Raw genomic sequence first — 13022 nt, 5'->3', positions numbered from 1 at the left:
GTGCCAGTTTAGTGTTTTTTCAGTTCACCTTGCAGGACTCCCTTGGGCATTTCTTGCAGGGCGGGTCTAAGCTCCCTCAGCTTTTGTTTATTTGACAATATCTTGATTTCTCCCTCATTTTTAAAGGGCACTTTTGTCAGATGTAGGATTCTTCATTGATAGTTTTTTTGTTGTTTTTTTTCTTCTAGCAGTTTGATTACATAGGCCCCCTGTTTCTGGCCTTTACAATTTCTGATGAAAAATGTACAGAAAATCTTATTGAGGATCCCTTGTATGTGATGACTCACTTCTCTCCTGCTGCTTTCAAGATTTGCCCTTAGTCTTTGGCTTCTGAACGTTTGATTAGAATGTGTCTTTGTTGTGGATCTCTTTGATTCATTGTTCTTGGAGTTTGTTGAGCTTCTTGGATGTTTAAATTTATGTCTTTTCTAAAATTTGGGAAGTTTTCAGCCATTATTTCTTCAAATATTCTCTCTGAAACTTTCTCTGTTTCTTCTCCTTCTGGGACTCCCATGATACGTATGTTGGTCCTTTTAGTGGTGTCTGATAGGTATCTAGGCTCTGTTCACATTGTTCTGTCTTCCCCGACCCCCTGCCTGTTCCTTAGTTTCTATAATTTCTATTTTCTTATCTTCAAGTTCATGGATTCTTTTGTCTTCCTTTGAATCCCTCTAGTGAATTTTTTATTTTAGTTATTATACTTTTCAGCTCCAAAATTTTTTTGTTTGTTTGTTTCTTTTTAGGTTTTCTATCTCTTTAGTGATGTTTCCATTTTGTTTACACGTCTTTTTTTTTTTTTTTTAACTTTCTCTTCATCTTTAGTTCTTTGAGCACTTTTAAACTGTTGTTTTAAAGTCTTTGTGTAATATATGTGCCATTAAATCTATTTTAGGGTCAGATTCTGTTAAATTAGTTTTCTCCTTTTGAAAGGGCCATACTTTCCTATTTCTTTGTATATCTTTGTGATTTATTTGTTGAACACTGGACATTTGAATCTAATTATGTGGTAACTATGGAAATGAGATTCTCCCCAGGGTTTGCTTTTTTAGAAATTGTTATTATTTTGGTTTATTGTTTTTGATTGGTGTAGGCTGTCTTTATGCTAAGGATCAACCTGAGGTGTAAACTTAATGTCTTTTTGTATCTTTTCTGAGCCTTTCCTTCCTTGGGCATGCATGGTCACTTTCTGCTTTACCTCATATATACAGTTAGTTTTGAATGTCCTAGTCTTTTAATGTCTGGCTCCTGAAAGGGGAAAAATGAAAAATGAAGGAGGTAAAAAAGGGTGCCGATCCTATAAATTTCCTGGAACTTACTTGAGCCAGAGGTGGGAGGAGCTTGAAGTAGTGCAGGGAGATGCAACAGCAATGGTGGCTTGCTTCTTTGTCTGCACCTCTGAGATGAGAAGCAGCAATCAGCAGTCAGAGCACAGATCCCCAATAGTTGGGGAACAGAGTCCTTTTTGCCCACTGTAGTTCCACAAGCTGTGTGTAAGCTGCTCCAGGAACATGTACACATCTGCCTGCTTTGTGACTGAGTGTGGGAGTGGGTAGCTGCTACTGTGCTAAGAGCTGAAATTGACCACAATTGACCCACCCTCCAAGCCTTCCCCTGGAAGTTGCCTTCAACCCAGAATTCCAAAGTAGTTACATAAGGCATATTCTACCAGTGTAATTGTTGTCTAGGTGGAAAGACAGATTCCTGATGCTTCCTGCTCTACTATCTTCCCCAGAATCCTCTATTCTTTTATTTTTGTATTGGTTTCTATTGTCTGTCAGTAAAAAAGTGAATTGTCTTTTTAAATTGAATTGTCTAGCTAGAGTGCTGTGTAGTTGTTATTTTTATTTATTCATGTTCTGTCTGATTTGAACTTAACCTTTAGATTTTATTTTAAGGTCAGTTTGGCCTGATTCAATATCGTAACAGATAAGTGAACTATTTATTTTTCACAAAACTGGGTTCTGTTTTAATATTATTTTATTTACCCAAACAAGTATGCTTTGAGTGCTGGTGAGACAAGGTTGCCAACCCCACAAAAGTTACTTTCTAATTATCCACTGTCCTTAGGACACTCATTCTAATGTGAAAAATCTGGGCTATATAGCCTAAAAACTGAGTCATTTTTAAAGCCATTAATTTAAAATGGTGGCTAATATATTAGGCCATTTTAGTTATCATTCAAGCTAACTTAAGCAGAAGAGACCATTGATTGACTCACATAACTGAGATATCTAGGGGTAGAGCTTAGAAACATTTGCTGTCAGGGGTATCGGACTCCTCAGATTGGCCAGGCTAAGGTTGCATCCATGTGGGGGTTATATAAGTGGTCAGTGCTGTACAAACCACCTAGAAAGGGTTTCCCGTGAGGAAGATGGGGTTCTGTAATCAATGGACAATGTGCAGATGGTGCCACTGACCTCCTCCTCCTTCTCTACCTCTCGTCCCTCCTCCATCAGCATCACTAATACATATTGAGTAGTCACTATTTGCTCTCTTCTAAGAACTTTATTACCTAATTGAACCTTGCAACAATATCCCTATGTTCTTAGGTGACCACACTGAAGCATAGTGAAGGGAATAATTTGCTCAGGATCATGCAGTAAGTGGTAGAGTCATGTTTCAGACTTGAGCCTTCCCGTTTCAACCTGGTGCTCGTCATTAGGACTCTTTCATCTTTCTAGGTATAGAAATTCTTTTCCCCATTCTATCACTTCAAGAATACACATCACCACCATAGTAAAGCTATCCCACATCCTAGAAAAAGGCACTTTCATCCTACCCAAAGTCATGTCCAGAAAGAGCCCTCAGGTGCGCTGGGCAGAGCGAGAAGCTGCTTCTGCAGATTATGGTGATGCTGCTGCCCACAGCCCTTTGCTTCTAAGTTCTTCTGGTTTGCCTCTGCTGCTCAGAAGCTCTTTCTGGAACTCGGCTCCTCCAGTCTATCTGGCTCTCTGGACCCAACCCGTTCCTCTGGACTCCTGTGGTTACTTCTTTTCCTTAGATGATCTTGGTTCCACATTCTGAAGCCCACGATATTGCCCGGGATTGCTCTGGGTGACTGCACTGCACAGGCATCGTAGCCTGGGCGTTCTTGATTACGTCCCTTTTCTCACCCCCAAGAAAATGTGTCTTGTTCACTTTTGAATATCAACTGTCCTAAAAGTCACACAAAGAGACTTCTGACCAAGCTTTGAATAATAGGAACTGTCTGAGCCTGGTGCTTTCTGTTTTGGAAGGTTATTAATTATTGGTTCAACTTCTTTAATTGATATAGGTCTATTCAGATTATCCTTTTGTTCCTGTGTGAGATGGTGGAGTGTGTCTTTGTAGGAATTGATACATTTCATCTAGGTTATTAAATCTGTGAGCATATGAGTAGAGTTGTCATAATATTCTTTTATTTTTCTTTTAATGTCCATAGGATCAGTAGTGATAACCCTGTTTCATTTCTGATATTAGTAATTTGTCTTCTAGCTCTTTCTTTTTTTGTTAACTTGGCTAGAGGTTTATAAATTTTCTTGACATTTTCAAAGAACCAGCTTTTGGCTTCATTGATTTTCTTTATTAATTTCCTGTGTTCAGTTTTATTGACTACCGCTCTATAAAAAATTGTTTTTACTCTCATTACTTTGGATTTAATTTGTTCTTTTTCTAGCTTTCTAAGCTAGAAGCTTATTGACTTTAGATCTTTCTTCTTTTCTAATATATTGAATTAATTATTATAAATGTCTCTCTAAACACTGCTTACCCTGCATCCCACAATTTGGATAAATTATATTTTTATTTTGTTCAAAATACCTTAAAATTTCCTTTGAGACTTTTTACCCATGTGTTATTTCAGAATGTGTTGCTTACTAACTAAATATGGTGGGATTTTCCAGCTATCTTTCTGTAATTGATATGTAGATTAATCCCATTTTGGTCAGAGAGCATACATTGTATGTTCTCCATTCCTTGACATTTGTTAAGGTGTGTTTTATTTTCTAGAGTGTGGCCTGTCTTAGTGAATATTCCGTGTGATATGAGAAGGTGGACGCCAGTGTTGTTGGATGAAGCAGTCTTTGCATGTCCATTAAAGCCAGTTGATTGGTGGTGCTGTGGAGTTCAACGGGGTCCTCACTCATTTTCTACTTGCTGGATGTGTCCATTTCTGATAGGTAGATGTCGAAGCCTCCAACTATAATAGTGGATTCATCTACTGAGGGTGCCAAAAAGATGGATACACATTTTAAGAGATGTTATCTATGCTCAAGCAGTAGTTTGCTGTAATCAAAAGTGTCTGGATGCTGATGATAACCACTTTGAGCACCTCTTGTAATTGCAGAAGTCAAATGTGACTTGTATTCATCTTTTGTTATCAGTATATATTGAGTATTACAATTTTAATAGTTTTTTCTTTTCTTAAAGTATGTATACGTTTTTTGGCACCCTCTGTATTTCTCCTTGCAGTTCCATCAATTTTTGCCTCATGTATTTTGACACTCTGCTGTTAGGTGCATGAACATTAAAGATTGTTGGTCTTGGAGAATTGACCGCTTTATCATTATGTGATGCCCCTCTTCACCCCTTTCCTTGGTACCTTCCTTGCTCTGAAGTCTGCTTTGACTGAAATTAATGAAGCTACTCCAAGTTTCTTTTGATTAGTGTCAGCATGGTATATCCTTCTTCATCCCTTTACTTTTAATCTATATGTTTATATTTAAAATGAGTTTCTTGAAGACAGCATATTGTTGAGTCTTGTTTTCTTAATCTACTCTGACGTTCTCTGTATTTTAATTGTTATATTTAGACTATTAATGTTTAAAGTGATTAGTGATATAATTGGATAATATCTACCATATTTGTTACTGTTTTCTATTCATTGTTCTTATTCTTTGTTTTCTTTTTTTTGTCTCCTACTCTTTTTCTGCTTTTTGTGATTTTAATTGACTATTGTATAGAATTCCAGTTTTTTCTCTTTTTTTTTTTAACTTTTTAAAGTAGTTGCCCTAAAATTTGCAATATATACTTAGAAATAATCTAAGTTTACTTTCATGTAAGTTTACTGTCGTATACCGCTTCGTGGTTAGTACAATTACGCAGTTCTTCTTTTCAGTCTCATAACATTTTATTATGTGTTTCATTCATCTATAAGATATAATCACCTAATACATTGTTATTATTTTGAACAAGCTATTATCTGTTAATTATTTTAAAATAAGGAAAAAAATTTATATCTTCATTTATTCCTTCTTTAACACTCTTCCTTTCTTTATGTAGATCCAGGTTTCTGACTTAAATCATTTTCCTTCCTCCTGAAGAACTTCTTTTAATATTCCTTGCAAGTCAGGTCTACTAGTGAAAAATTTCCTCAGTTTTTTTTTTGGTCTGAGAAAGCATTTCTCCACTTTTAAAGGATAATTTGTTGGATACAGAATTCTAGGTTTGTGGTTTTTAATTTCAACACTTTAAGTATTTCACTTCACACTCTTCTTGCTTCCATGGTTTCTGAAGAAAAGTCTGATGTAATTCTTATCCTTTCTCCTCTATAGGTAAGGTGATATTTTTCCCTCTGGCTTCTTTGAAGATTTCTTTTTCTTTGTTTTTTATTTCTGCAGCTTAAATATGATATGACTGAGAGAGAGAGAGAGAGAGAGAGAGAGAGAGAGAGAGAGTTTTCCTGCTTGGTGTTCTTTGACCTTCCTGGATCTGTGGTTTGGTGTTTGTCTTTAATTTGGAAAGCTTTCAGCCACTATTACTTAAAATATTTTTTCTGTTTCTTTCTCTGTTTCTTCTCCTTCTGGTATTCCCATTATGTGTACATTATACCATTTGTAATTGTCCCACAATTCTTTGGGTGTTTTCTTCACTGTTTTTAATTCTGTTTTCTCTTTGCATTTCAATTTTGGAAGTTTTCTGTTGGCATTCTTCAAGCTCACTGATGGTTTCCTTGGTTGTATCTAGTCTGTTGATGGGCCCATCAAAGGCACTCTTTTTCTGTTACAATGTTTTTTTGATTTCTAGCATTTCCTTTTGATTCTTTTTTTACAGTTTCCATCTCTTTGCTTACATTACCATGTATTCTTGTGTATTTTCTATTATTCCTTTTGAGACTGTGGCATATTAATCATAGTTGTTTTAAATTCTCAATCTGCTAATTCTAGTATCTGTGACATATCCAAATCCGGTTTGATGTTTGTTCTGTCTTTTTAAACTGTGTTTTTGTCTTTTAGCATGACTTGAAATTCCTTGTTGAAAGTTGGACATGATGTACTAGGTAAAGGGAACTGAGATAAATAAATAGGGCTTTAGTGTGAGGTTCTGTGTTTATCTGGCTGGGGGTTAGGCTCTATTTACTTTTTGCAGTAGCTGTGTTATTGGAAGCCAAACTTTCCTGTTCTCTGTTGTCTTTGGGTTTCTCTGGAGACTTAAATATGGTCTGAGCTGAGCAGTTCTTTCAGTTGTATCCCCCTGTTATTTTGCAGGAGCCGTATTGATGTGGTGGTGACATGTGGGGAAGGGATGCATTCTAAAGTCCTGTCATTAGTTCTCAGTCTGTTAGTGAGTCTGTGCCCTTGGCTGTGACTCACAAGTGCTTTTCAGTTCCCCTCCCCTGCTTTGATGAGACAGGAAGGCTAAAGGGGTCTCCATTTAGATATTTTCCTTCCCCCAGGTAGGTTAGGCTCTGCTGAGATAGTCTCTTTTGAGAGCAGGCCTAATGGTTAGGGGAGAGGCCTAAGACGGTAAGGGGAGAGGGGGTGGTAAAAGAGGGTAAAGGAGGTCAAATATATGGTGATGGAAGGAGAACTGACTCTGGGTGGTGGATACACAATGCGATATATAGATGATGTGTTATAGAATTGTACACTTGAAACCTATGTAATTTTACTAACCATTGTCACCTCAATAAATTTAATAATAAAAATAAAAAGGAATGACAGGAGGTTCTGTTGTATTTCATAATGGCCGCTTTTTTCTTCCCCCTGCTGGAAATGGGGCAGGAATTTTTCTTGATCTTACCTGTGAGAACCTGGTATGGCTCCTTGAGGTAAAACTCATAAAGGTGTGGGGCTCCCCCCTTAAACTGGGTCTCCTGGAGTTTTTAACTCTCAGACTGTCCACCCGGGAGAATCGTGTGTGTTGTGATTATCTGTATCCGCCTGCCTGCCTTTCTAGTTTCAGAGACAGTGATTTGTTCTGTGACCTCCATTCTCTGGGGGATACACAAAGAGTCACTGATTTTCAGTTTGTCCCGCTTTTCACTTCTTAGGATGGAGTAATGCCTCACAGGCTCCTTCCACGCCAAACCAGAAACCAGAGACGTTGAGTATTTCCTTTTTTACACCGTATTTTCTCCCTTGTTTCCATGATATCCCTTTCTTTTGATTCTCTAACAGCTCTAACCTTTCTTCTGTCTTCCTTTCCACCCTTCGTCTTGGGAGTTCGAGGATCCTCCTCTCACCCCACGTCACCCTTCCCTGAGGACCATCTCCTTCCACAGCTTTAGTTCACACGTGAACGACAGTCTCTTCAGACTCAATGTCCTCAGTGCCTGACATCCTGTGGGCACCTCAAAATCAGTGTCTCCAGGCTGAATTTATTTTTTGTGAGCCCTCCATCTTTATCCCGTAATTGCACCACACCCTTCTTTCTTCTCCCACAAACACACCCTTCCTCCTGTCTTCCCTTTTTTTGTGTTCACTGCTTTGCTGAAATGACTGCGTTTCTGTCTACCCATTTGCTCATGCCAGAAACCTGCTTCTAGACCGTTCTTTCTCACTCACCATCCAAATCCAATCACTTAACACAGTCCTGCAACGTTTTCATCTAAAAGAAAAATTCAAATCTGCCTCCTCATCCTTGACCCCACTGCTGTTGCCCTTGTTCAGACGCTTAGTTTACCACGCTATCCTGCCACTCCCGCATCCCGCGCTCCTCGCTGTCAGCCTCGCAGCATCCAGGAAAGCATGATTGTTCTCTCTTGACTACAGAAGTGACCGCCCACATCTCCGGATCTGTAACTAACCCACTGAGGATGTGGACGTAAACTATTAGAAATTCTGGTTAGACTTTATTTCCCTTGATCTCACTTCATAAAAATGTTTCTTTCTTGTTTTGAAATGTAGAACAAGAGCACATGCATATAATGTATACATATATTAAGGTTGAATACTCAAAAATTATTTTATTGCTAGGGGTACATAGTCCCAAACTTGAGAGACCATGGGTCTGCAATATAAAATCCCACTTCCTTAGGTTGGTGTCACAAGTCCTCAGTTGTCTGGACCTGACCACTTGTGTCCAGGCTTCTCTCCGTCCCTTTTCCCATTTATCCCTGGCATCAGGAAAGCTCCTATTTAACCACCTGGTTACTAGGAGTTACCAGGCTATTTCATGCCTTCTTACTCTCATCACACTGCTGCTTCTCCCTGGAATTTCCTTCTTCCTTCTCCCTTCACTCATCCCTCATTCCCACCCCACCCAGCAAACTCCTGCTTTTTAACGTCTTTCTGGGACCCCCTCCCTGTTCCTTCCCTGACGAGTAAAGTCGTCGTGCTCTCTTGCTGTCCCGCTGGGCAGTGCTCCTTCACTCGGTCCTTCGGCAGTGTCTGCTGAGCTCCTACTGTGCCCGCTGTCGTAGGCTCAGGAGACGTGTAGTCAGTTCACTTCTCTGCTCCTTCACGGAGCTCGTTAGACAGACTCTTCCCATTCCTCCCCTGCAGCGTCCGGCTGGCATGGCCATGGCCTGCACGAGCGAATGAATCAGTGAGGGACGGCACTGGGCCACTCCCGTCTCTCTCTGTTTTTCTGAAAAGAGATTCTGTTTTTCTGAAAAGTTGATCAGAAACTCAGTGGTCAGTTTGTGGATTTCTATAGCCAAAATCTCACTTGTGGTGCAGTGTATGCTCACACACTAAATCCAAGCGCCCATTTAGTAATAAGCATAAGTTTGTATATATTTTATATGTGTGTTTTGTTAATCCCAGTAAGTGGAAATAGAGTAAGTACCTACTATTATTCTAGAGTCATTCATTCTGGCTGTGGTTATAAAGTTTGGCCTGACTTAATGACTCATAAATGAACATTTACATCACATCTTCTGGATGTACTTTGGTTTATGTTGGAATAGGACATAAAAAAGTTGTTTTTGGACGAAGAATAATTAACCTTGCCAGTATGCTGTCCTTCGTTTAAGATATATAACTACAAAACAGATAAATTAAGATATAATTGTTTATATTACAGAGATTTTTCCATTTGAAATATTTTACCAGATGTGAACGTCAAGTCCACTTGGTGTGCCTCAGGATTTGTATTTGTTTAATACGTATGTGATATAAGTCACAATTTTTAAAGAATATAGCACATTTCATAAAGTGAGTTTTACCCTTATAGCTCAAACTGGTCAGCTTTTGTACATAAGCATGCCTAAAATAAACATTGTGTGTAATGTCAACTAACTCAGTAGAGTTAGTGAGAGACTAAATGATTTGAGAAGAATGACGATCAGGGAATGGTATGTTGACCTTAATTACCAATATTACTCTTACTACCAGTAATAATTAGATTGCTTTTCTTCTGAAGAAAACTGAGTCTGAAATTCCCTTAAAAGATAGAAATACACCTTTATGTTTCAATCCTTTTTAAGTTACTGCAATCCTAAATTTTAAATGAAAAGCTACCTGAATTTACCTTAGGAAACTGAATTAAACAAAAATGCTTTTGAACCTCTTGTCTTTCTTTTAGGTATAACATTGAGCCCAGTTTATATTGCCCATTTTTCTCCCTTGGAGCATGCATGGAAGGCCTGAATATTTTGTTTAACAAACTGTTCGGGATTTCATTATATGCAGAGCAGCCTGAAAAAGGGGAGGTGTGGTGTGAAGATGTTCGAAAACTGGTGAGCATCCCAGTTCCTGTCAAGTTTTGCTACTTTATCTCTTGGGTTTTGTAATTGCGTTAATAGCAGTTTCATCTTCAACTTAGCTTTTCCCTGCTGGAGTGTGTCTCACCTTATTCCCTTCTTCATGAAAAATCCAAATGACCACTTCTGATTTCGGACACTGTGTAAAAGAACATTGTTCTCCAAAGCCAGTTTATGCCTGAAATTAATGTAAACGTACAACAGCTAAGTTAGTTCTCTGAAAAAAAAATTTTTTTAGGAACTTGCTAGAAGGTTGGATCTTCATATGTTGACAAATTGTAGTTAAAGGGCCATTTGTCATTACTTTTTATATTCCTGCCGTGCTAAGTATCCCTTTGCATTAATTCCAGAATCCATTGCATTGATCACCATTTCTTTCCTTCCAGCCCCTTCCCATCTTGTGGAAGCTTATATTTGCATCAGATTTTAATTTATATCCTGTGTTCTGATTTGATTTCTTTGATAATAATTTCAAGCCTAGAATCCACCTGTCTCCTATTAGGGCCTACTTTATTTGTGGTGTGAATATTTTTATTTTTTCCTGGTAAGACTAAGCAATTATTGACCCATGTGTTTCTCACAGAGGTTGTTGTTATGGTGTTCACATCTTGCTTATATGTTTACCACACTGGACTCTTGTCACTGTATTTCAAGAAACAAAGACGATCTCTCCGTCTCTTGGCTGTTTCGTGAGCATGGGATCAGCGTGGCTGTGTTACTGAAAGGATAGAATGGCAGCACCTTTCATCGCATCCTTAATTACCTAAATAGCTATCTCTTTGTAAATAGTGTACTTCAGAAATGATAGAGATTGATAAGGTGCAGAGATATAATGACAAGAAAAATGGGTAACAGGAACAGAAGGGCAGAGTGCAGAGAAGACAAGTTTCCCCAGAGCAGGACGTGAGCGTTTGGTTCACTGCTGTGTCCCAAATGCCTTGAACAGTTCCTGGCACTAACTAGGTGCTTAATAGATGCTTGTTGAATTAATGAATATATGCTTGCCGGACGTTTTAAAGCATAGAATTGAGGTTCTCTTTGGCAGAAGCCTCGAGTCGTGACAAGAGAAAGAAGGCAAGATGGAGACGAGTGCTCGAGCGCTGTCCTCCGTGCCAGGCCTCTCACAGGCCCAGTTGTGGAGAAGGGCATCAATAAGAATGTTACTGATCTTCCACAGAAGCCAGAAGCTACGTTTTGTTTGTTCTCTGTTTGAGGGTTGTAGTTTGTATGGACATATATCATTACGTTCTAAGATTTGAAGGAGAAGTAATTTTGCTGCTACGTTGTCCAGCCAGCACTTATTCCCAGCTCCTTTGGTGGTTTGTGAAGTCTGAAGAGCTGTGTTTGGTAGAGGTGTTGTAGGGAACAGGGGTGTGGGGAGGAGGGTCCTAATGAAGAGGGTTTCCTCTGGACAGATTTCCCAAATCAAAGCATTGAGAGATGAGGGGGAAGTAGAAGGTATTTCCAGATAATGTGGGATGTAGAAAGCAATACAATGTCCATAATGGTGGCTGTTCATGATTTATATATAGATTCTTGTGTTAGGGATGTTTTTGCACTTGTAGAGTTTCTGATGGCCTCAGTCACCACTAAATTTAAAAAAAAATTTTTTTTTCCAGGCTGTGGTTCATGAATCCGAAGGATTGTTGGGGTACATTTATTGTGACTTTTTTCAGCGAGCAGACAAACCGTATCAGGTGATGCTTTATTTACAATCTGGTCTCTCTAGAAATGATCATTAGTTAATTTATATTAGTGTGAACTTTATATCTCATGTTTGTAGTTCCCCAATAGTTAAAAGGCATTAATGATAGTTAATACATATATAAATTTGAAATTAGGGTGGAATTTAAAAATAATAAATGTTATGAAAATAATTACATAAGTCTGTATATGTCACTTTTATCTGGGTCATGGGTATAAATGATAGCTGACATTTTATGATCCCTTCAATGTCACATCACATCTTTGAATGTTCACCTCAATGCTTTGAGCTAGACACCAACATTATGAGGCTACTAAGGCCAGAAAGGTTAAGTTCCTTGTCCAAAGTCACACAGCTAGAAATGCTAGGATTTGAACCCAGACATTCTGACTAGAGCCTCACCTCTTAACTACTTTCCATACTTGATAATGAACCTAATTTAAAATTACAGAAGGTACAGCAGTTCCCCCCTTATCTGCAGGGGATACGTTCCAAGAACCCAGTGGATGCCTGAAACCAGAGATAGTACCAAACCCTATATATGCTATGTTTTGTCGTATACATACATATTTATGATAAAGGTGAATTCATTGTAAGAGGTTAACAACAACAACAACTAATAAAAATAGAAACAATTATAACAGTATACCGTCATAAAACGTAAGTGCATGTGGTCTGTCTCTCTCTGTCTGATAACGGATCTGATAACTGAGGTGGCTACTAAGTGACTAATGGGCAGGTGGCATTTTCAGCATGGAGACGTTGAACAAAGAGATGATTCATGTCCTGGGAGGGCAGAGCGGGACAGTGCGCAATTTCATCGTGTTACTCAGAACAGCATGCAGTTTAAAACTTATGAATTGTGTATTTTTGGAATTTTCCATGTAACATTTTCAGACCATGGTTGACCACAGATAACTGAAACCAGGGAAAGTGAAACTGGAAATAAGGGGGGACTACTATATGTCTACATGGAAACCTTCTCAACCACCAATTCACTTCTTCTGTGAGATATGTGAAGTTCATTCCTTTACGTTAGCTGTGTACTGGCAGGTCAACCATCTTCAACAGTTTCAGGCAATTTGATGGGAAATGTGAAGAGCTCAGGTTATAAGTTATAACAGAAATAATGGTACCCTATATGTGAATAGTGATTCACAACTTCAAAGCATTTTAACAGACATGAGCTTGTGAAATCTGGGCAACTGCTCTGGGATTGGACAAGATAGAGAGGAAGCTTGTAGAGGCGAACCAGTTTCCAAGATGGGCTGGCTGGTAGCTGATGAAGGTGGGACCGGAGTCTAGTCATCGGTCACTGAGTCCTGGGTTCCTCTTCCTCTTTGCTTCAATGGCTGATGACGAGTCCAGGCCAGTGATTCAGCGCTTTGGCTCCTAGGGGTCCACCTGGGTTCT

At 38.8% G+C, this 13022-nt stretch overlaps 1 protein-coding gene across 3 annotated transcripts in view; it reads left to right on the top strand.

Annotated features, from left to right (window-relative positions):
* MIPEP (mitochondrial intermediate peptidase) overlaps positions 1 to 13022 on the top strand; it is a 199571-nt gene that overhangs the window by 63476 nt on the left and 123073 nt on the right. For all 3 annotated transcript variants that reach the window (XM_074330042.1, XM_074330043.1, XM_074330041.1), the window contains exons 11-12: positions 9727 to 9880; positions 11524 to 11601. In XM_074330042.1, the coding sequence (XP_074186143.1) occupies positions 9727 to 9880; positions 11524 to 11601 (232 nt within the window). The remainder of the gene's footprint in view (positions 1 to 9726; positions 9881 to 11523; positions 11602 to 13022) is intronic.

Source organism: Rhinolophus sinicus, linkage group LG04 (genome assembly GCF_036562045.2).
Source record: "Rhinolophus sinicus isolate RSC01 linkage group LG04, ASM3656204v1, whole genome shotgun sequence".
Classification (NCBI taxonomy): domain Eukaryota; kingdom Metazoa; phylum Chordata; class Mammalia; order Chiroptera; family Rhinolophidae; genus Rhinolophus; species Rhinolophus sinicus.
This window is presented reverse-complemented; position numbering and strand designations above follow the sequence as displayed.